The sequence below is a fragment of the Zeus faber genome, assembly GCF_960531495.2.
Source record: "Zeus faber genome assembly, chromosome: 15".
NCBI lineage: Eukaryota > Metazoa > Chordata > Actinopteri > Zeiformes > Zeidae > Zeus > Zeus faber.
The window spans coordinates 9,541,208-9,568,615 of record NC_137194.1 but is presented as its reverse complement, the minus strand read 5'-3'; the positions used below and the strand labels follow the sequence as shown (position 1 = coordinate 9,568,615).

General features: G+C 47.0%; 1 protein-coding gene across 1 annotated transcript; it reads left to right on the top strand.

Moving 5' to 3' along the window:
- On the top strand, positions 1-27,408 carry LOC307240729 (band 4.1-like protein 1; the record flags this gene model as incomplete). The annotated part of the gene is made up of 23 exons (XM_080014579.1): positions 1-69; positions 945-1,094; positions 7,113-7,217; positions 8,433-8,475; positions 8,629-8,704; positions 9,626-9,844; positions 11,941-12,028; positions 12,155-12,307; positions 13,384-13,481; positions 14,481-14,656; positions 15,513-15,751; positions 16,830-16,868; positions 18,552-18,581; positions 20,356-20,511; positions 20,836-21,906; positions 23,027-23,077; positions 23,269-23,670; positions 24,678-24,884; positions 25,075-25,125; positions 26,550-26,642; positions 26,808-26,888; positions 27,102-27,218; positions 27,376-27,408. 23 exons carry the CDS (start codon positions 1-3, stop codon positions 27,406-27,408), a joined length of 3,747 nt encoding a protein of 1,248 aa, XP_079870705.1.

The window sequence follows — 27,408 nt, the reverse complement described above, 5'->3', positions numbered from 1 at the left end:
ATGACAACAGAGCAGCCCTTGGCAGAGGAAATGAGCGTGATGGAGGGTGACGCCAGGAGAACCAATCAGGTGGGAGGGCACGGCAGCTGTACATCATTCCACTCCGGTCGCTCTGTCACTCGGGTGGAGGCGACGGAGTGGAGGCAGTGGGGTGGAGGCTGTTTGATATGCACGGCGGCCGGTCCTCTTTGCCGGTGCCAGCAACTTAACATCTTAACATCTAACAGCAACACTGCACCGCACGCCGCCTTTGACGGCTGCTCACACCGACCAAAGACACTCGTTGTGGCTTTAATTCCTTTTCCCGGGGAATTCACCCACACCACTCGGGCTTGGGCCTCTTCCACACCAACACAGATGTTTTTTGAAAACATAGTATTTTCTCAGCGTTTTGGCCCCCTCCGCACGAAAACTCTGTTTTAAACACAGCTTTTGGAATGTGCCCTCCGGGGTGGAGCTTATTCAAAACTCTCGTTTTCGTGCGGAGGAAGTAAAATCGGAGTTTCCTTGAAAACGCTGACGTCGGGGCCTCCACCTGCGTTGGGAACCAACGAGCGATGGGCGACGACGCCCGCTGTGTCGTTCTCCGCGTCTCGATTAAAAGTTGAAAAGTCTCTCCAACTTTGGGGACGGCGTCCTTACAGTATTGTGTCTGAATATTCAGAAGAAGCTCTATATGCTGCCTGCTCCTAATGTTATTCTGTGGCGTTTGATGTATAGTTTTATGAAATATCATCGCCCCCTACTGGCCTGGAACGCTTACGTGAGAATTTTAAATCATTAAAAAAAAAAAATCTGTAGATGCGTGGACGAGGCCTGAGAGTTTGCCATTTCCACACGGGAACCATACACCGGGGAAGTGGGGGGGAGGCGGGGGCTCCTCTGATGATGTGAGGTTGGGAGTGGAGTTGGAGGGACTTATTTGGGAGGAGTATGTCCCTCAGGTTCCCGAGGACCACGGGGAAATGGACGACAGCTCGGAGAAGACCCCCAGCAAGGCGTCCAAGTCCCCGCAGAAGAGCTCCAAGCGGCCCAAGACCGCCTCGGTCAAAGTCACGCTCCTGGACGGCTCCGACTACGACACCGCGGTGGAGGTACGCACTCTGCACCCCGGCCTTGATTTATAGCGCCAGCAAATCGCCTCGGCAGACGGCTCGACTTGAAGTTCACCCTTCCGCTGCATGTGCATCCATCAGAATTGACAAGGTTGATTAGAGCCAAGTTAACCTCAGGGCGCCTTCAACTCCAGCTCATTTCCGTTCTTGTTCCACATACATGTAACAGAGAAAAGCTTACGCTTGTGTGTGGTTTTATCAGAGCTGTCAGGACTAAGTTGCTGTTTCTTTCCCCACTAAATAACACGCACACACACACACACACACACACACGAACACACACACAAGCACACACACACACATACACACACACACACACGCCCACACAGTGAACATAGGCTGGAGACGGCGGGAGAGCAGGAAAGCTTATTCAGAAAGTGGTCCACGTCTCAGCTGTGTCAATAAGAGCCCTCGAATCAGCAGTGCAGCGCTCAGCAGGACTTGGCCTCCCTTGTGCTCGGCAGACAGGCTTGATTGTGGGGTTAAAAATGGGGGGTTTTATCGGGTAAACTAATGCAGGTTTTTCAGGCCACAGTCAGCCTTTAGCCTTCGTGTTTTCAAACAGGAAAAACATTGAAAAACGAAACAAAATTTAGCTCCACTCACCCAACTCCCAAATCACATTAACTCCTGAATACCACCAGCCGACAACGAGACTAGAGTGCTCAGCGCGATCTCACATTTCAGAGCAGAGATCCCGGTGCCCTGGGCCCTCGTTTCCTCACCAGTAGTAGGTGTTTCACCACCTCAGATGGAAATTCAGGGGATTTACAGCGTTACCGTCCGTCCGTCCTGTAACTCCGTTTTTGGCCGCTGGGGATGATGGAGTGAGACGTGAAGCGTGTGACACGGATGATCTTGTTGCTCATCCTGCCTTATTTATGTCGAGCCGCTCTGCTTTTTTTTTTTTACGAAAAACTGTCGCCGCGGTGACCTCAGACCTCAGCGTTATGAGTTACATACCGCCGTTGCAACCTCTGTCTTTTCTCTCTGTTGAAATGAGAAACACACGCACACACGCACGCACGCACACACACACACACACGCACGCACACGCACACACACACACACACACAACCCCATCATTTAACCGTTGCTGTGTCAGAGGTATTGGACTTTGATGGTAAATCCATACGGCTGACAGATGGCTGCTCTTATGCGCGGCCAGGGAGAAAATGGAAAGAAGAGGGAACACACGGCGGGAGAGGAGAGAGTGGGGGATGGAAGGAAGGGGGGAGGGAAGGGGAGAACGATCGGATGAAAGGATTCAGGTAGGAATACAATGGAGGAACTATAGTTTGTGTAGAGTAGAGAAAAAGAGAGAGTGAGAGAGAACGAGAGAGAGAGACCCTTTTCATATATATATATTTTAAATTTTAATTTGTATTTATTAGTTTTTGTATTTATTTTATTTATTTATTTTGTTTTTTTTATATTTAATCATTATTGTTACTATTGTTAATAATTTCCTAATTTCATTACTGTCTAAATAACTTACTCCATTATTAGATTATACTGTATGTGATTATATGTGATATTGTTATTGTTATGCGAGTTATGACATAAATAGGGTAGCGCCCCCCTGGTATCTAGTAATCACTGTTACTATCCTGGTCTGTCTGAGTCTGGCGGTACGGCGCGAGGGAAGACGGAGGGAGGGAAGCATCGCTCCTCCATTGATCCCTCCATCTCCACTTTATGGATATTGATGGAGGACGGTGCATTCACACCACCCAGTCCTTAACCCCCCGAGCCACGATGTTAATGGGAGAATTGTTCAGGCAGCCGCAGCACACGCAGTCCCACCCACCTCCCTCCCAGACTCACACACATGCACACATACACACGGGAGAACACACATACACACGGGAGAACACACACTCCAGCGCAGACATGTGCGTAACACGTGTATGGTGCACACACTCACATCACCCTTTAATCGAAGCCAAATTATGCCTTTATTGAATGGAAGGCGAGCCCTTCTGTTTATTATAATACTAGGAGATTACAATACAAAAATCTGGGCTGATTTTATTGAATCCATAATTAACCACAGTGATCCGTGATTTATTTTTAAAACTATTTTCACGAGACATATTTTTTGGGCATTTTATCTTATGCAGTGTTGGGCTTGTAATTTATTACTCATTACTTGTTACTCTTTTGAAAAGTAATGTTATTCCTTGACTTATTATTCCCTGCCAACCGTCATTTGTTACACTACTCGTTATATTACTTTTCCGTTACACCCCACAACATTGGTAATTGCATCCTTTCTCCTCAAAATCCCGACTTGGCATGTGCGGCTCTGTGTGAATGTCAGGGTACCGGCGCACCCTGACATTACCCTGACAGGCTTCAATTAGAGCGAGGGAAGCGTCATTCCTCCTGCTCCCGACTGATTGTTATTGTTATTGCTACAGCGTTTTTTTGTATTTTTAATCTTGTTGTTTTTTCAGGATAAAAGTGTCTGAAACACGACAAAGGCAGTACGCACAGACATGGTTGAGGTCTCCTTAGAACCGGGAAAGTATTTGAAAAAAAAAAAAAAAACGTGAAAGACGTAATTAATTACATTCGTTTCAGGAGCAGGCCGCTTTCTGACATCATCATCCGAAGTGATATGGGTCCAAGCGTCGTCTCTTGGAAGTCACTCCCCTCCAGCCACTTGCGAGTGCAGACACTCCGAACAACTTGAGCGCTGCATTCAAAGGAAACTCGAAAAAACTGTAACTCGGTCTGCATTTAACAAAACATGTGACACAACAGCCAATCGTACAGAGCAGAAAAACAACCACACCAACGAACAGTCAAATCGTACGGCTGGAGCGCCGGTGCTGCCTCCGCTCTCTCTCCCCGGCCGTGGTGCTCTCCGCCCGGCAGCGCACAGCAGGGATGAGGCCCCCCGGAGCTGAGGCGGCGGGTTATCCTCAAAAGCCGAATCGAGCTCGAACTCGCCCTCCTCCCAACCCAAGCCCGGCGCGCCCCATCCCCGCAAACGGAGAGCGTTTAAAGAAAGAATCCACCATTTTCAGTGACGTCTAATCTCGGAGGGAGTCCCTCGGCCCGCTCCAGGCGTTCCCGCATATAATCACAGAGCGCAGATTCAGAAACATCGGAAACCTGTAATGCGTACTTAACATGACTAAGCTGGATCTGCCTGAGGATGTACTGCTGCCTGCAGCTATATTTATTATTATTGATTATTATTCATCGTTTTGGCCAGCGCACCATTTCTGGTCTATGTTGTGGATGAAAACTCACGCCATGTCTGCGCCCCAGTGCCAGAAAGACTCAGTCTCCCTCGCTAAACTCCCTGGACTCCCGCAGATTACAAAATCAGATTTGTCCGATCACAGATGTGAACTCAAAATGCGGCGCAGCGATAACGAAAATGAATCAACAAAAGTAACATTGTAATGAGTTTTTTTTTTGTGGGGCAACTGTAATATTACTACAGAAATTCTATTAATAATTTGTTACACTACTTGTTTCTGGGAATTTAAATAATATTGCCCAGCATTGATCTTAAGTTGGAGCTCTAGTGGAAGACTGTTGTTCTGATATCTCAACTGCGTAACCTCTGGCTGAACCTCCCCCCGGCGCCGGGCTAACACTGCCATATAACTCTGGCCAGCACGGCCCACTTTGAGGCCTCCTTCTGGATTTGATTGCATTTTTGGTCAACTGATAATTGAATCCCGAGGCTGGATTGTTTCGGATGGGAGTGTAAATCCATCTCCCTCTCCGCCTCCCTCCCTTTCTCTTTCTGCCAACCTCCGTTGCCAGAGTGCGAAAATTAAACGGCGGCGACTGGGGGATCGACTTTTTTCTTCCGGCTCGAGTCGGGCGCGCCAAAAGTGGTTACGCACTGGGAACCGGAGGAAAGACGCTCCTCGTGACTCAGTCGCAGAGCCCTGAAGCCCCGCCCCCCCCGCTGGCTCGCAGTTCGCTGTTTATTGAAAGAGTGTGAAGTAGATCGGATGAACGGATGACGCGCGGATGGACATGCAGACGGAGGCTCCTTCACTTATAGTCAGATGTGCAGATGTTAGATGTTCGATATACAGCCGACGGTACAACCCGGAAAGACGAGACGGGGGTTTCGATGACGGTAGAAACCAGCATGCACTTAAAAATGAACGTTTTCCGATGTGCGCTTCCGCAAACACATCAGAGTGGATCAATCAGAGTCCACGCAGAGTGTTAATGTCTGCAGAACGGACGGCATTGATTAATGAAACTCAAACCAGGGTCACGGCTCCGCCGTTCAATACCTTAAGACACAACGGGACACACATTCTTGAAGGTGTCCATCACTTCCCCGCTTGGTTTTACAGGGGGGGGGGCGAGCTGTTGAGCCTTTTCTATGGTATCAAAACGAAAAGGTGGACATTGAAACAGAGTCGCACTAGTCAAACATGACCCGCACGGCATTTGTTATTTTACCTTATTTTCTTAGTGACTTAATATTTCTCACATTTATAAAAACATTAAACAAATAAATTCAATATAAATATTCTACACATTTACATCACCTTAACGCAGTCCAACAGATCTGGTAGCCACCCCGACACACACACACACGCACGCACGCACACACGCACACATGCACTCCTCATCTTGTTTGCATGGGTGAGGCCATCAGCAAAATGGATTTCCAGGAGGTTTGCACCAAATGGCCGCTAACCCAATCAGCCTGAGGAACGTGTGGCTGTGAGAATGTCATCGAATCCAATCTGAGTCGCATTCTCATTGATTGCCCGGGTTTGGGAGGGGGACTTCGTCGGTGTGATGCAATTTCGTTTTTGTCAGACAATGGAATGTATACAGAGGACTCTGTGTGTGTGTGTGTGTGTGTGTGCGTGTGGGTATTAATCAGCATTTTTTCCTCCACCTGCAACGTTGTGTGACCTAGCAGCTGCGGGAGCCGGCGGCGGAGGCGGCTTTGTGTGTGATTTGGAGAAGGGCGATGTGTAATGCTTCATTAATTAGCCTTCCATGACTGTTTGAGAGCGGAGCGGGGTTGACAACGCCGGCTGAACAAAGCTGTGTGGTCCCAGAGAATGCCGATGGAGAGGGAGGGAGAGGGAGGGAGAGGGAGAGATAAAGAGAGCAAGAACACAGAAGGGACTTATTACTTCTGTTTCCATGGTAACAGCTGCTTGGTTGCTCCGTCGCCATAGGAGCCAGGTTTCCCTTGGAGATGAGCGTGGTGTGTGTCTCTCTCGCGCTCTCTGTATGTGTGTGTGTGTGTCTATGGGTCTGACTGTGTTGCTGTGAGAGTGTCTGCGTATGTGTGTGTGTGTGTGTGTCTGGCAGTATGTGTGTGGCTTTCAGTGTGCGTGACTAGGTGTCTGCATTTATATGTGTGTGTGTGTGTGTGTGTGTGTGTGTGTGTGTGTGTGGCTTTGTGTCTGCTTGAGTGCGTAAGTGTCTACATTTGTTGTTGTTTGTTGTATGAATGCATTTACATGTGTGTGTGTGTGTCTTTGTGTGTCTGTGTGTGTGTGTGTGTGTGTGTGTGTGTGTGTAGTGTCATTGTGTCTGAGAGAGAGTATAATGTGTTTGACACTGTATGTGTGTCTACATTTGTTGTTTGTCTGTCTGTGCGTGTGTGTGAGTGTGTGTGTATGATTGTGTGTGTGTGTGTGTGCGTGTGTGTGTATGTGCACCCCAACCAGGCTGAACTGGAAATAGGTGCGGCCATGTGAAGCAGTGACACGGGGTTGTGAAACGCTGTGCCTCCTGAAATCCAGTGGAACACAAAGGCTCTGAAGCCATCCGTTTAAATTCAACGGCCAATTTCCTTCCAATTAGAGAGGACGTTTCAAATTCTAATGAAGCGAGAGCAGGCCAACTCTACTGTCTTCCCGTCACTCTGTGTTAGAATTAGAGACACCTGCCTACCTGCTGCGTGCACGTCTACGCTTCAGTGACCGCGTGTGTTGTGTGTGTGTGTGTGTGTGTGTGTGTGTGTTTGTCTGTGTGAGACAGAAATTTGCCAAAGGCCAGACACTGCTGGATATGGTGTGCGGCCATCTGAACCTGCTGGAGAGAGACTACTTTGGACTGTCGTTCCAGGACACCGACAATACCAAGGTCAGAACCACACACACGCACACACACACACACACACACACACACACACACACACACATTCACACACACACACACACACACACACAAACACACAAGCACAAACACACAAAATAAAAAAAGGTATTACTTTGACTTTCAACTCTCATGTCAACTCAGTTTACGAATTATGGTTCTCTCGTCCTTCTGACGTTGTTCTGATTCATGTGTGCACGCGAATGAACTGTATGCTGATTATAAATTAAGGAAGGAAAAAAGGAAAAAAATAAAGGAGGAAAAACTACACATTTTTCTCCTTTTTCAGTTTACCAACCAGGGAGATTTGCTCTGAGGAATTTGCCGTGGTGAAGACTCTACCGACAATAAGTGTTGAAAAGCTTTAAAAATATATAAGATAAAAGGAAAAGTTATATATTATATATTAATTATATTAGTTATAATATCCTCAAGTCAAGTTCAGACAATGGTTTGGTCTGATTAAAGGAAAATTGGCCAGTATTTATTGAGCGGCCACATTCTTTGGCGATGGCCATGATTCGGGAAAATCCAACTGTTTTGGTGCCTTCTCCGTTGTCTTTCAATCACCTTTGTTCTGATAAATCACTTTTTTGATGTAAAATAATCAATAATCATTACTTTTCAATTGCACGTCTACATACACATTCTAGTCGGCCATTCGAGTATACTTCAGCACCCCCAGGGAGGAATAACTTTACCAAGTTCAAGGGAAAATCAAAGCCCTCACAGCTACTTTTGGACTTTTACTTGGCTTCCATCCCAGCTCCAGGAGCCAAATATACGTGGAAATATGCAGCTACCGCCAGAGATGAGCACTCGCGGCGGTTTTGGGCCCTTTTCTATATAATCGTGCGATAAAAACCACAGCTGCCTTTTTATCCGTGAAAGGGGTCGTGCGGTCAGGAATGCTACAGACGATCCTTCACCTCCTCGCGCCGTGAAGGGGATTGACCTTTTAGGCCGTCGGCGCGTTCCGTTGCGGCACGGGGGAATAATATCACGGAGGCGGCTGTCGGTTTTGGGGCTCGATCCAGCCGGCGTTTGAACCACCGATATTAAAACGTCCCTTTTTGAACGTGCAGCGTAAATACGTCTGGCATTAAAAGTGGAGACAGATTTGAGACTCTTGAATACGCCAGACTTTGGGTGATTTTGCCATGGTAGATTTTCTCAAGTAGGATTTTCTCTTCTCTCTATCAGAACTGGTTGGATCCCTCAAAGGAGATTAAGAAGCAAATTCGGGGTAAGCTGCGCACACACGTACGCGTGCACACACACAAGCACGCACGCACGCACACACACACACACACACACACACACACCTACTTTTTTCGCTGTAAAAGCCTGTTTATAAAATCAAGCTTTAACCATGTGTTCGTTATTGGTCGGTCCACAGTCGGCTCATGGAGTTTGGGATTTTCCGTGAAGTTCTATCCTCCAGATCCTTCGATTCTGATAGAAGACATCACCAGGTAGGACCGAAATGAACAGGGTCGTAGCTTTCTGTGAGTGTGTAATACAGCATGTTGGTAATTGTATTTAAAATTAACCACAGGATACGGGTCACATCAACCTTCCCTCTAAATTTTACCTCCCTTTTAAACAAAACAGTTGAATTTCTATCTGTAAGGCAAAGATTATGTGCTTAACACATGCCTAGAACCGTTTACTTTAACAATATGCAGTCTACAGTAGTGTATAGTTAATATACAGTGTATTGAAATAAATGGTTTGAATGAAAGATACGCTAAGATCTATCATATCGTCATCATGTTGTCTTTAAAAAAAACTTTGCCGTCCCGTTATATGCAATAGTGTCGTTGAAACCAATGAAGATGAGAATATATAACTTATAATGTATCACAAAAATAGGTCTTTGTTATCATGGTGTGGGGATGGTGTGTTTTGAGCAGCCACACCTGACCTGGGTCAAGGTACTTGGGGCCCAGGATCAGTGTGGCTGCGTACCTGTCGCTCATTGGATGGTCTAACGAGCAAAAGGTAAAGCCTCCATCCCCACACTCTCACTCCGGAGAGGAGCCCTTGTCATGACACGTGTCTATCTGCTCCAGGGCTTGTTTCACCTAGCCCACTCTCTACACTAAACACTGTGTCTGAAACCCCATCGTTTGTGTCATCCCTGACTTGGGCGGAGGGTGGTAGGCGAAACTGCCGCAGAGATAAAATAAAACAAATAGTGCAAAGTGTAAAGTTCTCTCATGATCACGGTTATTTATCATTATTAAATGTTGGCGATTCAAAATTTTGAAAAGTCAGACTTTTTCTCGGTCAGGAACGCTTGATATCATAGCCTATAGATGCCATTTCCCGCTACCCGTGCCCTGCCCCTCCTGTAAGCCGCATCCCCTCCGCTGTGTTCTATGCGTCTGCAGGTACTACCTGTGCCTCCAGCTGAGGGACGACATGTTGTCCGGGCGTCTCCCGTGCTCCTTCGTCACCCACGCCCTCCTGGGCTCCTACACCGTCCAGGCCGAACTGGGAGACTTCGAGCCCGAGGAGCACGGCCCCGACTACGTCAACGACTTCCGCTTCGCCCCCAACCAGACCAGGGAGCTGGAGGAGAGGGTGATGGAGCTGCATCGCAACTACAGGTCAGAGAGGCGGGGTTTTGGAGAGGCGGGGTAACCTTCCGCTCCGTGGGCAGCGTCCATGCTGTGCTGAGTTGCTTCATACCCACCGTGGGTCATAGGAAGGAGCCGAGTGTTTTTGTTCTCATAGTGGGCGGAGACTGGGTGGGGGCGGGAAGAGCAACGTTAAAGGACATGAGAGCAGGATATTAATATCCCGCGTTACTGAACGGAGGAATTGCGATCGGTTCACGTCATCCAGGTGAGGGTCAGCGACACCGCCGGTATATCTGCTCACATTTATGTTCGCATTGCACTTCATAGCTGCTTCTGCTGCTTACTTTTAACTTTATTCTACTTTTTGTACTTTTGCTCTATTAAATTGGGCTTTAACTTTACTTAAAAAAACGCAAGGTTATAAACATTGTATTTTTAATTACGCCTTATAAAATGACTTATATTTTGAGTGTAAAGGGGTTTTGAACATCATACTTGTGCTTAATGATGAACATTCCTGTACTCAGTTATGTGTGATTAGTTGCTGCACCAAGTTGTTGATTGATACCATTAATCACACATCTTTGGTACACTTTCCAGCCATGTTGACCTCTTGAGAATGGGCAGAAAGGGTCAGAAATCCCCCCCAAGAGACCACCCGAAGACCTCATGACCCTGAAAATGACCTAAGAAAACGTGATGCTGTGATGCAGTTTCGATTACTTTTGAAAATTTGGGATTTGTGCGATTTTGACGATCGGATGGCAAGCACTATTTTCTGAAAATGGCTCAGAAAAACCCACCTATCTTCAATGTGCCTGGACATCCCATCCCATTTTCCGAGTGGTCTCGATGTCTAGATTCCGGGTCTGGAGTTCCATGGGGCTGTGATTATCCTAGAGGTCACAACTGGTCATTTCATAAAGTAACGTCACGTTTAAAAAAAGCTGTCATCACATTGAAATGGTTACTATGACGACATATTTCATCATATGTTAGGAACGGCTGTACAGGTGAGACTCTTGCAGTTGTTATGAGCCCTATTTCATTCGGATATCTTGATGTAAGAGGTCGCTGGGCCTCCAAGGGACCAGGAAGCCGAGAGCCGGAAGCAGAGACAGCTCGCCCTCAAAGAAAAAAGTTGAAAGTTTTCACCTTCAAAGTAAAAGTTGCGTGTTTTGAAGTGTGTTGGCTGCAGCGGTCAATTTAAGGAGAGCCAAACTAAATGAATAAACAAAAAGCCTAAATTATGAACATAATTCAACACTGTTATACATTCATACTTCTGCAACTTTGCCAAGACTGATTGTGAATAAATTGCCGATGTGTCATGACATTTCACTGCATATATGTATGACTGTATGTATATGTACGTGACAAATAATCTCTTGAACTTGAACTTGAACGTGAACAATGGGAGCTAACACTGGAATTGTTATCGAGTGCTGTGCTTCATGGACGTAAAGATTCATTTATAGATTCAAGATTCAAAAGGTTTATTCGTCACATACATATACATACGTTCACACATATATGCAGTGAAATGTCTTTGCAACGCACCTGGAGATTATGCACAATAGTTACTAAACGGAACATAATTGCTAACCTAATTCCTACCTAACAACAAACTGAAACTGATTCCTAAAATGCAGTGCAGTTAGTAAATAGAATAATATTAATAAAATAAAATAAAGTAAAATAAGGGAATATAGTTACGTATGGGATAGGCTATTTGTATAAACACATATGTGCAGTAAGTGGTACGTAATGTGTTACTGCATATACTCCTCAACTTATGATTCAGCTGAACTGCTGAATTTACTCTATAAGCTACATTTGCGATTGAGGATTAATCTTTTTTTTTCTTCCCTCTATATCTGGATTAGAGGAAACTTCCACTCCGGATAGTTCCTCTATTAGCTGAAAGGAGGCCTACCTGCATATACTCTTTTGTATTGAGTCAAGGGACGTGTTGAAACACTTGTTTGCTATCGATAGAGAGAGAATTTGGCACATTACTGTACATGTTTAAACAAGATATTACACCTAGAGTGTCAAAGGAAAGTCACGTTGATCTGTCGAAATGGTGAGAGTAACAAGTGAAATGCTGTCTTCACCCTCAGGGGGATGAGTCCAGCTGAGGCAGAGCTGAACTTCCTGGAGAACGCCAAGAAGCTTTCCATGTACGGAGTGGACCTGCATCAGGCCAAGGTGCACAGATACCAAGCGGGCCAGTGGCGCTCCCAAACGTTTCCTCAGGACACAGCCGGACATCGTTGCGCCTCAAAGTTCTCCCCGATGTTGTTCTGATCCCCCGACACTCTGATCCGCCTCCAGGACTCGGAAGGCATCGACATCATGCTGGGCGTCAGCGCCAACGGGCTGCTCGTCTACCGAGACCGGCTGAGGATCAACCGCTTCGCCTGGCCCAAGATCCTGAAGATCTCCTACAAGAGAAGCAACTTCTACATCAAGATCCGTCCAGGGGAGGTAGACACTCAATGAGTGACTTAGGAAGTGTCCCAGTTACGCACAGTTTTTCTCATTTGTTAAACGGAGCGCACTGTTCTAATTTGTCTTATTTGGAGGCACGGGTACGCACAGTGGAGCGCCGTACGCGGGCGCCCCGATGCGCGCCGAGGACGCGTTCCTAATCAATGCACATATCTTGCCCAGAAGGTGCGCTACCTCCATGCCCATTCGCGCTTCAAAAAAATGCGCCCAATTCGATGGTTCCAATTCAGCTAAAAACAACAATCATGGGCTGCAGCAGCGACGTAGGCAATGACTTCACGGCCGGATCAAGGTGACTGCAGAGTTTTTATCTGTTTTCAGCTACGGCCGTGGATAACTCGTGCACAGTATTTTACCAAGCATTATTTATAGCTTTGCGAGATACCGTAGCTCGGGATTAAGATTTTACAGTATTTGAAGTTGCTTCAAAGCGGCCGTCCCTCAAAATGTTCTCCGCGTTGCGTCACGCTCGCTGGGGCTTTCACCCCCGACAGGGATTATATGTCGCAGGGTCCGGTCCCTGGGTCGCTGGGGAGGCTAAATCGCGAGCGTGAATCCTCCCCTGAACTGACGTTGACGTCCTCACGGTCATATCCAGGCTGTTCTGTGTGTTCAGTTTGCCGTCAAATTCCCCTAAAGACTCCGGTGGTTTCCCCTCGACGTTCTTCGCGTTTCACTGACGCGCGCCGGCTGCAGAAGCTGCCGGACACGCTCGTCTCAATAACAGCGTATTGATTGCTGAACGTGGCCCAGGCCATTGAGCTCACGACGGAGGGGGGGCATGAAGCGCTCGTTTGGTGGGGGTCGAGTCAGAGATGGAAATCCGTCCGATGTAGCGGAGGAGGAATGTGCAGGACGCGTATCTGCTGGTAAACAGGGAAACAAAATCGATTTTTTTTTTTTTTTCTTGTTCCACTCCAGCAGAGTAAACACGATTCCCCTCACCGCCATCTACCTCCACCTTTCCCTCTTGCACTCCTTCACTTTGTTGTCCTCCACATTCCCTCTGTTCCTTCCACCTCTCCTTCACCCCCCCCCCCCCCTCCTCCCAGTACGAACAGTTTGAGAGCACGATAGGCTTCAAGCTGCCCAACCACCGGGCCTCTAAGCGCTTGTGGAAGGTCTGCATTGAGCACCACACCTTCTTCAGGTAGGACACGGCACAGAGACATACAGACCCAGATTCACACGCACACGCACGCACGCACGCACACGCACACGCGCACACACACACACACACACACACACACACACACACACATGCACACACTTGAAAAGCGGTGTGTGCATTGACTGGTTCTCCTCCAGCCGTTTGTTGACTTTTTTCTGACTCTCGGCCCACTTGAAAATCTCATAAATGTTTGCGACCCGCACCCACTTCCACACATAATAGGAGATGACAGGCGCGTTCTGAGCGCACGTTTATTTCAACGATCAAACGTGCGAACGAGCATGGACAGTGCCAAAGTAGCAGGGTGTGGCCCACAGGTTGTAAATGCTCCACTGTCTGACACGGCATGGTCAGGTTAGTCTGCATTCCTCTACACGTATCCGATGTGTACATCTTTTAAGGTAACGAGTTAGCTTTAATTAACACCTTAGATTAGTGATATACCAACATGAACATATGAACGTGTCTCCTTGTAACACGTTGAACAGTTTAAAATGGTGAAGAATTTCATTTGAAGTTGGAAATTAATGGAAGTTTTGCACTGACCCAGATTTCGTCAGAGTTTTGACACTTTTTTCACTCGCTGTACACACACACACACACACACACACACACACACACACACACACACACACACACACACACACACACACACACACACACACACACACACACACACACACACACACACACACACCTATAAGAGGTTTTATTTTGCATTGAGCCAGACACCTTGCATGCTCCATTGCCCTGCACGGCAGCACTTGGCACAGTGCAGTTGCCCTTGAAGTGACATTCATTACACACACACTGCACACGACTTGAATACCTAATAACTTATCTCCCCTTTTGAAATTCTTTATCAGCTGGTACTGGCGCCTTCGTATTGTGACAAATGACACAGTTTTTAGATTACGAGGCCTGTAGAGTTGTCGGCAAACTTGGAAGTTAGCGTCAACCCTATCTTACTCTGTGTAGGTTGGTGTCCCCGGAGCCGCCCCCGAAGGGTTTCCTGGTGATCGGGTCCAAGTTCCGCTACAGCGGGCGGACCCAGGCCCAGACCCGGCAGGCCAGCGCCCTGATCGACCGGCCCGCCCCCCAGTTCGAACGCTCGGTGAGCAAGAGATACCTGCTACCGCGCAGCCTGGACGGAGGTGAGAACAACGCTGACTCCGCTCTATCCTCCTGCAATGACCTCCTGCAATGGGTTATGTATTTATATCCTCATTAATATGCAGAAGCATAAGGCATAAGCCTGCCCTGCATTTATTATTTATCATTTATTATTATTATATTTGATTATTTGTAACAGAAATATATCATTTACAAACCCTCCTTTAAGATCGGATTAAAGATCATCGATTATATTTGATATGACATTATTTATCCCTGGAAGGAAATTGCAGCATTACAGCAGCACACATTCAAACAATAGGCAATAATAATACAAGTTATAAGACATCGAAAAAAATAGAAAAAAATGGCTAAATACAATTTCAAATAAACCCCCCAAAAATAATAAAGAAACCTCTGTATCAACAATTCACATTCTGGTAAAAGGGGGAAATTGTGCAAGAATGTGTAGCTATTTATATAATCTGTACATATGTATGTAACAGAGTGGCTGTATCAATATGACATATAGTTTTTTGTGTCCGCCTGTTTGTAAAAAAGGTGTTTTTAACATACAATTAAAATACTTTAGATTTTATTTATTAGATTTGTTTTTTTACTTTATTTACATATTATGTTGTTTCCATGTCCCCAGTATTTAATGTCATTTTGTGTATACTTTTTCTTGAACAATTTCGAGTACTTAAACTTGATTAAACTTGACTTATAACTGTAATAAAATGAGCAAAGATTTCACTCACACTTGGTGCTTAATAAATAAATTGAGCAGCAAATCACTGATTATGGAAACCAAGTGTTCACCCTTAAGCAAAAACAATAGCCCACCAGGTGTATCTTTCATCCCCTGCTGACCTTCCTCACCCTCCTCCTCCTCAGCCTCAGCTCTCGGCGACAGCATGGACCAGCTGTCGCAGCGAAGCTCCAGCGAGCGAACCCAGTTCATGTCCAGGGAGGACCTGGACCAGGAGGGCAGCCTGGATCTGGACCAGGACCAGTACCACTACCAGGACCAGGACCAGGACCAGGATCTGTACACAGACCTGGAGCACGGGACCCGGGACTCAACAGGAAGTACCGAAGGGGTCTTTACTCCCAACAAGACCCTGGAGCTGAAGGTACAAGAGAAGAAGACAGAGCTCTTTGACTGCAGATAGTTATAATATCATTTGTATATTTGCTTTTTATGAATTCATCCATGTCAGAGTTTCAGGAAAAAATTAGGGCTTTGGTAATAAATAAAGTCAGAAAGATATCCAAGGGGTTTGCTTCCCGACGTTGCCATATTGTTCTACAGGGGCCTTCCGGAAGGAATCAACCTCACTGATAACTTTGAGGAGATAGATAGATAGATAGATAGATAGATAGATAGATAGATAGATAGATAGATAGATAGATAGATAGATAGATAGATAGATAGATAGATAGATAGATAGATAGATAGATAGCAGACGGGACTCTTACTTTGAAATGCCTCGATCCAATATGTTTCAAACACATTGAAGACTCCCAGCGCTCTCACTAACTTCTGACTCACCGCTTCCTCCTCGCCTCGCTCTCCTGCCATCCTTTTATTTTAGGAAGTCATCCCTAAACCCGCTCCCCTCTTCCTGTCTCCTCCCGCGCGCTGCTTTCTCTCTCCTCCTTCCTTTCCCTTGCCTTCCCCTCGCTCCTGGCTCACCGCCGCCCCGCGGCGTCTTTTCTCACCGATACGGATGTTTTTGAAAACATGGGATTTTCTAAGCGGCCAACGCCCGTGGCGTTGTTCTCTGTGCCTCCACGGGGGGGTGAAGACTCGACGTACATACAGTGTTGTGTATGAATATTGTGAAGAAGCTCAATACTCACACTCCTGATGTCCTTCTGTGGTGTTTGACATCAGGTTTGATGACGTAATTATCGCCCCCCCTACTGCACGGCCCGGCCTGGCGTACTGTTTTCGGAAAAATCTGTATGCGAACCCTAAATCTCCCTCTGAAATCGAACTCAACCTCTTTCCACCCCGTTCGGTTTCCCTCCTCTTCTCTAACAGTTCTTCCTTCCTTCCTTCCCCACCCTCATCCTCCTCGCCGTGATGTTATCATGCCTGACTAACTCTCTCTCTCTCTCTCTCTCTCTCTCTCTCTCTCTATCTCTCTCTCCCTCCCTCTGTCCCTCTATGTCTCTCGACCTCCATCCTCCTCCTCCTCCTCTCAGGGTGAGGAGGCAGGCTCGCCCGTAGACCCCAAACCAGAGGTATTTTGGTGTTTTGGCTCTGGACCGCCCTGTATGTCTGTCCGTGCGCCTGTCTGTGTGGTCTGGGTTGATGTTGTTTTCATCCTCGTGTGTGTTTCTCAGCATGGCCTGCGCCTCCTCCTTTTGGTTAGCTCGGTGGGAAATATGTTTTTCCCCCTAAGAATGTCATTATAATTGACAGAACTTCGCGGGTTTATTTTATGGATCTCTTTAAAAACATGTAATAGGCATACATTTTGGGTTATGCACTTTTACTGTTGCAGTTAAAAAAACAGTCCTTTTTTCATTTGCTAATGGTGGGCATCTTGTATTGGTTTCCACTGCGGCGAATAGAATTTCCATGCGGTGGAAGGAAAACAATGTGGATCACCGTCCTATTATATTATACCGTATGTGTTGTGTTTACCCTGTTGGTTGAAGCGTTCGTGTGCACACAGTGATATCAGAGGGATTATCTCTTATTAGTGGGATAAAGCAGATAGTGCTGGAGCGAAATTCTAAACAGGCTTCCAGTGGATCAAATCAAATAAAATCAGATAAGATCAACTAAATACTTATTTGATGTACAAACACACAGTAGATTCCAATTGTCCAATATTTTGCTCTATTACGGTAAAGTGAGCCATAGTTTGAGTAACTTTTTACAATCTATGTGACTGGTAATGGATGGATGGATGGATGCATGGATGGATGGATTGATGAATAGATTCAGAGTATTTATGTGCAATCTGTCTTCTAAATGCTAATTGTGAGGCACTTGTGGGATGCAGTGATAACTTTCGAGTAGCTTTTTGGTTGTCTTTCTGGTCATTGCTGGTCATTCATGGTTCTTCCAAATCTTTAAAGGCTTGGATGAAGAAATGTGGGAAATGTGTCATAGCTTTCTGCAGCCGTTCATGCAAGGACCGTGCCGATCTCAAATTGAGTTTTAGCCCAGTTACCAGTCAGCACACACATATTACATCACACACCTGACCATTTTCCTGATGATAGTTTGCATTTTTACAGTCTAATACTGTGAGAAAGCTCCTTTAAAATGGAAGGTTCATTTTAAAGGAGCTTTCCTGTAATCACCAAAGTCCTGGGGTTGGTGATGACAGTAAAATTGGCATATTTTTCATTTGTTAATTCCATGTTAAAGCTGTGTTGGCGCTTCCGTCTTCTCAAAATGAATTAAGAAATGCAACAAAAGGTTAAATTAAGATTAGAATGTTTTATTTAATCAGTCTAATCGAGATTAGAAAAAAAAATATTTTTCAAGGCAGACCTGGCCAAGATAGGCAATGGGTAAATACAAAAATAGGGTTTAATACAGTATAAAAGAGTACTCGTGTAAAATGAGTGTGCTGACTACTAAACAGAGTAAAACGCAATTTCACACCGGCATTTTCCTTAAATGTCTGCAATCATTTCAATTTGGCTGGCAACTGAATAGTGATGTTTCCTTGTTAAAAAGAAAGAAAGAAACAAACAAACAAAACTACCTTAAGGCTGAGAAGTTGTGAATCCTGTCTGTCTGTCCATCTGGCTGCCGACCTTTTCAATTCACCTGCAACTCTGATCCTCTTTGTCTCTGCACGCCTCCATCCTCCGTCCCCAAACCCCCCAAACCTCCACCTCCTGCTTCGCTCCCCCTCACCCACCTCACCTCAAACCAAACCTCTCACTCACCTGTCGGACCAGGACCAGGCCGCCCTGCGTCCCAAACAGGAGGTAACGCTCGGCCACGCCCTCTCGTCGCCTCGTCCTGTATGTCTTGTCCTGTGTGTTATTAGAACCTAGATGTTGTATCTTCTGTAATTTCTCCCAGTTCCTGTCTTGTTCCTATCTTTTAGACCAGACATTCTCAACCTTCCGGTCGCGGCCCCTAGTGAGGTCACTTGATATGCACACAGGGTCGCAGGACATTTCCAAGATGGATAAATTGATATTTGATTCATGTTATTGATTGATATATTTTTAAGACATAATACAGTTTGCCAATCTAATAAAAGTAGCCGATGGGATACTCAAATTTGCCTTATATGCAAGGTGTAATATCTGCACTTTGACCGGAAATATACCTGTCAGTTTTGAAAGTAATGTAAGAAATATTCTTATTTAGCCTCTGCTTATTGGCCAAACTGTGAATTGTAATGCATGAAAGTGTTGCTGGGTCCAAAAATAGTAATAAAGAAAAATAAGTCTCGGATTTGGACCTAAAAACAGGGTCATGGGCCAAAACAGCCCTGCTTTCAAAAATCCAGAAATGCTGAATTGTGCTCCAAACCTGTCTGCAAGCTGTGACGCGCGCAGCCAGACGGAGTATGGAGTATTAAGAGTATAAATCTTATTTATCACCACGCTCCATAATGTAGCTCTACATGAGCCTTTGGAGGGAATCGGAAACGGGCAGGGCCATCAAAGCGGCAAAAAATTAAATAAAATTCATAGACTTCATTAACATTTTATCAACGTGATTGAGGGGACTTTAATCAGATAACTACACCTCCAGGAACAGCATAACACCCATTGATTCAAATCTTCTTTTCATACTGTAGAACACCAGATTTATTCAGGCCGAGAGGTCTGCGGATCTCTTCATGTCAGAAATGTTTTATCCGGCAGCAGATGAAAAACAATGCAGACGGCATGTGGGTTCGGGGCTGAATATAATGAGGTCTTTATCTGAAGCGAGTCACTCTCCAGCCCTCTGTTATTCATCCGTGCAGCGTGGCCATTGATCTCCTCCTGCAGAACATCAGGCGCTTTTTATGACGGCCACGTGCCTGGCAGGGCTCGGGGAGCGGACGTGGAAGATGAATTTCAAGATGGGGGGAAAAAAAAAAAAGGGGGAAAGAAATCACCACAGAATGCCTCACAAAAGCGTTTTTCCCGACCCTTCTTCTGCCGTGGTGCACCACTTCCGTCGCTCTGGCGACAACGGCCAATATTTGTGGAGTTCCGGTGTAGCCGGCGGATATTGGGGCCAAGACTTCCTCTTCTGCGCGCGCGTTGTTTTTCAAAGTCCGGTTCGCGACTGGACACGCGAGGATGGAGTTGGAGTTGAGAGGCAACGTCTACGACCAGATTGTTATGATCGTGGCGAACGACTCGGAGCGGTGGAAGCCAGTGCCACTCCGACAAAAAAAAAAAAGGGGGGGGGGGGGGGTTAGGGAGCGGGGAAAGGAGTGGGAAGGAGGTGAATCTGCAGTATACCAAACTGAAGAGAATAAACTGGTTCATTGTTCACTGGAAGTCCTCCCTCGCTCACCGTGCCATTAAACCAACCGAATTAAATGAACAAACAAAGGGCGGCTGAAAAACCGCGCCTCAACTCAAGTAAATAGAATGATTCAACTTAGACTTTGTGTCTCGTTTAATCGTGGAAACGTCCATAATGAGGATTGATAACGCTCTATGATGTCTAAGGTCTATGTATAAAAAGCTTAGGGTAGACTGTGCGTGTAACTATCGTCTTTATATCCACTTCAATTTTCGGGAGCAGCAGTTCCTGGACAAACCCGAGGACGTCCTGCAGAAGCACCAGGCGAGCATCAACGAGCTGAAGAGGGCTTTGAGGCAGCCCAACAGCAAGCTCACCCAGAGGGAGAAGCGGCTCTCCTCCACCACCCCTCCAGGGGGCACGCCCGAGAGGAAACCGGTAAGGTTGGTTTTGTCCAGAGCCGTCTCTCTCTCTCTCTCTCTCTCTCTCTCTCTCTGTACTTTCCCCATACTGTATATTCATATACTACTCATCACCACCACCAACTCACCACCACCAACAACTTGTAATGGTAATAATGATCAGGTGGCAATTTTGTTCTCATGACAAATTTACCGTTCTGTTACTCGTCAAAAAACACATAAGGCAAGTTCCACCAATCTTGAAAAGGTACATCCAAGTACCCCCAATCTAAATATTGACTTTTAACATCGCTAATAGGAGTAAGAGGCTAATGCACCTGTCTACTTTATGTCAACATAGGCGACTGATGATACCAAAATGATTGAAAAGCAAGATGTTTATGAAGGAGCCCGGGACATATATTCTGAAGTGGAAAAGAAAGAAAGAAAGTCTTCGGACTATAAACCGCAGCTTAGTGATTCCACTGTGGACAGAGACGTGTTTACGGTCACATCCTGGAACAACACAGAGTCTCAGGGTTGTCACAAAGGAAAAGCCAATCACACGAGCAATGACTCCGCACCTTGGCACCCCCTGAGAACCAAAAACGCTGCAGTGTCGTCATCTCCAAATCCTGCCAAACAGCTCGCCTCCAGAGGATTTGAGGACACCCGTCTCCCGGATGACCTTGCAGCGAGTAACGGACATTCGCATGCCGGCGCCTACACAAAAAACGGCTTCCACGAAAACGGATACGGATCCCCCCCCGGAGACACGGCAGCGTGCGCCGAGCGAAGGCCTGGGACGAAGGGTGCGGGGCGTAGAGAGCCCTGCTCTCCGTGGGACTTTGATCGCCCGGCGGCGGCGGCGGCGGACTCGCCGCCGAAGCGCAACGGGACGCAAATCGAGGGAGGCGCGAAGGGGCAGCGCCGCCCGCCCCACGACCCGCCCTCCGAGGTCAACAGAGTCGCTCCTCTGAAGCCGCAGAGGTCAAAGAAGTCTCTGAACAGAGGAAACAGAGGCGCCGGCAGCCCCCAAACGCAGGCCCGCGCCGACGCAGGCGTCTCCGCCGCGTTCGGGGAACCGCAGGCGACGAAATCGGTGCCGGGAACTCGGGAATCGGGAAAGAGGGCGGAAGACGCGGCGGCCAAACGCGGCGGCGAAACGCGGGCGGCGTCGAAGGGCGAGCCGCTCGCCCGACAGGTTCTGCCGGACATGGGGGACGTCCCAGGCCGGGGTCGGGGCCCCAGGGAGGGCGTGCCGCGGCACGGTGAGAGCCTCCCCTGCGGCGGCAGGTTCTCGTCCGCCCAGACAAGCCCTCCTCGAAGCCTCCCGCTGAAAGCCCAGTGGACTCGAGACGGTGCCGCTCGCGGCGTGGACACCAGCCACATCCACCACAGGAACCAAGACGTGACCAAGAGGAAGCAAGCGGTAAAGCCATCCCACTCCTTCCTGTTTTGGTAAAACCACCGGAGGTTTTAAGCATTGCATGAGCTTCAGGGGGTGTCGTGCAAACCTTGTTTTTTATTTTTTATCATGAAAAAAAGGCAAAAAAAAAAAAAAAAAAGCAATGATATACGCACATAGTCCCGAACTCATGTGGCTGTGTATGAAAGGGTTCGGAACTCACAACCCCTTGCATCGCATTATTGAACGACTGGAGAGTCTCCGCCCCCGCCCCCGCCCCCCCGCAAAGCCTAACATCTGCTTGGCCGTTTTCCAGAACCCCTCCGGTCATTGAGCAGACTCCATTGCTTCAGCTTCAGGTTGTCCCCATTGTCTCGCACCTTATCTTGTCACGTTAACACCTTGTCCCTCCTTCCAACATCGCCCCCTTTCTTCACAGACCCAAACACGGCTGCTGTTGCAAGGAGACCAAGACCCTCCGCCCGCCTTTCCTTCAAGCATTTTCCTTTGAATGTAAATCGGCTTTGTGCACATTTGAAAAAAAGAAATAGGAAAACGTTCGGTCTCGGCTCCTCTGCTGCAATAGCACTCGATAGAAAGCTGATTAGGTGTCATTGTCGGCGGCAGTACAGCCCGAATCTTCCGGGGCTTGGCCATTCATATGCTGTCCTTGTGAATATGAATGTCTGAATTCAGAATTTTTTATTTATTTTTTAAATCTAACCTCGCAGCGCATGGCGTAACCATTGCACTCGCAGTCATTTTTAAAATACCAGCCGTAGAAAGACATACTATGCGCATGCCAGTGACAATAATCTTTCCCTGGGGATTTATAAAATGTTCACGTGTGTTTGATAAGCTCATAAGTGTTTTTAAATTTCTTTTAAAAATAACAGCGGTGCAATGGTGTCAGTAAATCCAAATAAATGGGCCTTGTTGAAGAAGCACAAAAAACAACAAACAAAATGTCAATGCATTAACATTGAAAATGGCTTATCTTTTTGTTTCCTACTTGGCCAGAAGGAAAGAAAACAACAAAGCTCTGTTCAGATAGTGCTGTTCTCGCTGTTGTTCCCTCCAAACAAACAGGCTTTCCCTGCTCGTTGTTAATATGTTTGTTGCAAACTCTTTGCTTTGTCTGCAGGACACACCTCCTACACCGGCCATTTACGAGGAGCATTTGGCCGAAGCCTCAGTGAGTCAGCTCCACTACTTCCCACCCAAGACAAGCAAATACACCATACAATACCACTACTCCCGTCAAAATCATTTTTTTTTCACAGTTTTGAGTCTAGAGTCTAGAACCCGCCCCTTCACGATGTTGCAGTTTCATAGTGTCTCTTAGTTTCAGGTAAACTCCTCTCTCTCCCCTCCCTCCGTTCGCAGAGGGAGCCGTGGGAGAGGCGTCTGGGCTCCGTCTCAGAGGACGACCAGGACCACGAGGCCTTCTACCTGAAGGAGACCCACCTGGGCATCGAGCGCAAGTGCTCCAGCATCACGGTCAGCTCCACGTCCAGCCTGGAGGCCGAGGTGGACTTCACCGTGCTCATGGACCTGCAGACGGGCATGGAGGAGTTCTCCAGGGGCATGTCCGAGCTGGGCGGGAGGGACCTGTCGCCCGACGGAGGGCTCCGCATGGGCATCGACCTGCTCCACCAGCAGGTGCCGCCCGAGGCGCCTCCACCCCTTGTGGCCGCTCCTCTCTCCAGAGGGGCGAGCAGCAGCCCTCCGGCCAAGCATGTCCAGGCTGATGAGGTGCGGCCAGAGGTCAAGCGGCACGATATACAGGTATATTCTTCATTTGTTCTGTATTGGTCATTCAAACCAGGAGGTTTTCAACTGCAACGGTCATTATTCTGAAATAACTGACCACTGATTGCTGCCATTGACCAATCAGAATTGACTATTCCACAGAGCTGTGAAAACCTGTTTTTTTTCAGCCTGGTCAATATTTGGCTTGTTTTTGATCTTGAAGGTCCTATGCCATTTCATTCAAGTTTTCCAATGTTCCATCAGCGGTGCTGTCTGAAGGGCCCCAAAAGGAGTGGAAAGAGGATTGAGTCTGTTAAATATGTAATCTTGAGTTTCTCTCTGAAAAACAACCCCACATGTAACATGTTCATCCGATTTGCCGCCAGATGTGAGGTAGATACTGGACCGTATTAGCGAACACTCTCATCTCCCATCAGCAGAAAGTGACAGCGCACTTTCATTGGAAAAACATGTGGAGCACATGTTAAACAGACGCCATGAAATGTTATCAAACGGCTAAAACTGCTGGAACGATAGGGGACCTTTAAGTTAACAGAGAAAGGGCAAGGGTCAAATTGAGCGTTAACGGCACACACATTTTACATTGCTCCATACCATTTTCCTGATGATAGCTCATATTTTTAAGATTCCTAATATTGTTATGGTATACCGTATGGTGTGTGACACTTGTGTCAAGGGTTCTTCATTTGGCAGTGTTTTTGTATTGGTATTTCTTTAAGAAATCCAAAATATGGCAAAATTACATAACTTTGACACGTCACTGTAGTTGTCAAGGCCAGGACCAGGAGACACTTTTAGGGTTGGTTTCAAAAACTCAAAAAAAACGCGAATTTGAATGGTTCAAATTGAGCCGCTCGAGTTTGAATCGTTCATAATGCGCCGCTCAAATTTGAGTCCTTCTATTCGCAACCGTTCAAATTGAGCCGTTCAACCGCTACGGTCCTTGGAGTTTGTGTAGGACTAGTCTGGTGACTTTATTATCCCAAAATTGTTGATGTCTTTTTTTCTCTTCTCCGCACAAGCCCGTCGTACCCAAGAAACCAAAGAGGTCGGTGCCGGTGTCGTCGTCCGTGGACAGGGACTCAAGTCGGGCTCCGCCCTCGGCAGCCCTGAGCCGCGAGGCCAGTGATGTCGTGGCTCCGCCCGGCGCGAGGAAGACGGACGTCAGGACAGAGACCCAGCCCAACGGGTCGGAGGTCACCACCACCATCGTGGAGTTCACGGATCAGGTGAAACAAAGCCCACAAAGCTTCATGCAGCCAGCTGGAAATAGAAGCTTTCATCCCGGTCATATTTGACCGCGTGGTGAAGGGAGATTCCGCAAACGGATGAATAATTAACCTAACATCTACTTGACATGATTCCCTCTGCTGTTCAATGAGTTTTTACCGTTTTGGACCTGGGCGGACTCTGTTTCAGGGTCACGGTTTGGGAGACATTTCTTATTCGACGAGAGAGAGCGTTTCCCCCGTGAGTACACTCTGACAGACTTTTTTTTCCTGCTTTTAACTCAACCTACAGCAGCTCACTGTGTCTCCGGGGCTCAAACCTACTTCTCCAAAATTCTCCAGGAATGTGCGAATCGGGCCGCGGACCAAAGATCTGCATTCTCTCCCCGGGCGACTGTCTTAGATATAATGTGCTAAAACTTTACCCTTGTATATATAATACAGCGGCGTGCACAGAAGAGAAAGGAAAAGCCGCAAAAGCGTGCGTGTCAGTGTGCGCCCGCAGACGGGGGCTGGGCGCGAGTGCGACCGGACGGCGCGACGGTTGGGGTGCGGCCGTCGCAGGTTCACGCCCCTGCTGGTGCCACCCCAGTCATCTCCCTTTGATGAGATGATCGGAGGGGACGACGCGGCTCAGCTCAGCTCATCGGCTCAAAGAGATGAGGACTGCGGGTTTGGGGAGTTGAGGGTTCAGTGAACCGCCTTTGATGGCCCTGAACCGTGTAAAGTGCCCTCCAGAGTGCCCCCGCCATGGAGGAGACACTGTGTGGCTGCGCTTCATGTGGAGGACTCTCAGAGCTCGGGAGGGACAACCTGGTTGACCCGACGCGACTCTCTGGATTTTTCGCCGCTGCCCCTAAAAGGCTCTGTGCACGCCACTGGTAAAATATGTACTTGAACAAAAATATATACAGTACCGTACTTTATACCCTATGTTCCACGCAGACAAAAAAATCCGAATTCATTCATCTGCCCCTATTCTATTTCTGTTTGTGAATTAGAATTCACACATCGGGGGGGGGGGGGTCGGACGTCATTGGCCCCAGGATATTGAAATTATATTAATATAAATAAATAAAAAATGTTCTTGTCTGAAACACCGTTGAAACCTTTTGAGGTAAAGTCAAGCATTCTGGGAGATTAAGTGTTTCATGATGACTGTACAGAATGTGTTCTGTAGAGGGTTCTTTAAAGATTCATTTTTGGGAGAAAAGCAAACAATCTTAATACGTCTAATGTTTACAAACATCAGTATGTTTCATAATATTCAATTACACGATTCAATAATATCATGTATTCATCAATATTCTATTTCATAATATAACATTGGGGATGTTTCAATCATGTTGCTATATACTGTTATATATATATATATATATATATATATATATATATATATATATATATATATATATATATATATATACAGTATATAAGCCTCATTTTTTGTGTAGAACTTTCTACATCCTCGAATTCTACCTGAAATGTTACAGTTCCGCATCCCGTCTGGACCTTGATTCCCAACTGCCGCAGAATTCAATTGGAATTCCTTCTCATCTTAGGCATTCCGAATTAAATTCTGAACGGTGCCCAACCCTGCTCGCCTGTAAGTGTCATGAATTGCTTTCGCCGAAAAACGTGATCTTCTGCCGTTTCCTCCGTCAGGTGCACATGGGCACTCTGGGGGCGAGGGAGTCGTCGGGGTCGCCTATCCTCATCGCTGAAAACGTCACCACGGCAACCACCCACGTCACCAAGGTTTTTAAGACTTCGACAAGATCCAACTACGCTTGTTATTGTAAAGCGATATAACCACGCGCGTGAGACATTTACCAAAAAAAAAAGACGGATGACCAGACGGATGACCGCCGACGGACGAGGCTTGTGAAGGTTGATGAATGAAAAGATGCTTTTGTGTTGCAGACGGTGAAGGGAGGTTATTCAGAGACGAGGATTGAGAAGAGGATCATTATCACCGGAGACGATGACGTGGACCAGGAGCAGGTGAGCGCTGCAGGGAAGCTTATCATTCTGAGAGTGAGATAGATGACAGTAATTTGGAGGCTCTACAACCCCGACATTTATACATTTTTTATTTATTTATTCGTCTATTTATCGATCTATTTGTTGCATTTATGGAAGAGATTTATGCACAGGGAATCACGCTTTAAACATTCTTCATCATACCCTACTAACTGGTCACTCTTTCTGTGGCAGGCCCTGGCGATCGCCATTCAGGAAGCCAAGCAGCAGCATCCGGACATGCTGGTCACCAAGGCAATCGTCGTCAGGGAAACGGAATCGTCCACCGAGGATCAACGCGGCTTGTTTGAGGTAAAGCAACATTTTGGGTTAGATCGTTGGCTTTGACTCGGTTATCGGGTTTCCAAGGGTTCGGGGTTAACCCGTCTCCCTCCTCGCCTCTCTCTCTCTCTCTCTCTTTGTCCCTTTCCAGTCCTGATTTCCATAAAGTCAACAGCGCCCCCTGTAGGAGAAAATACGCCAAACGCCCGACCTGACCTGA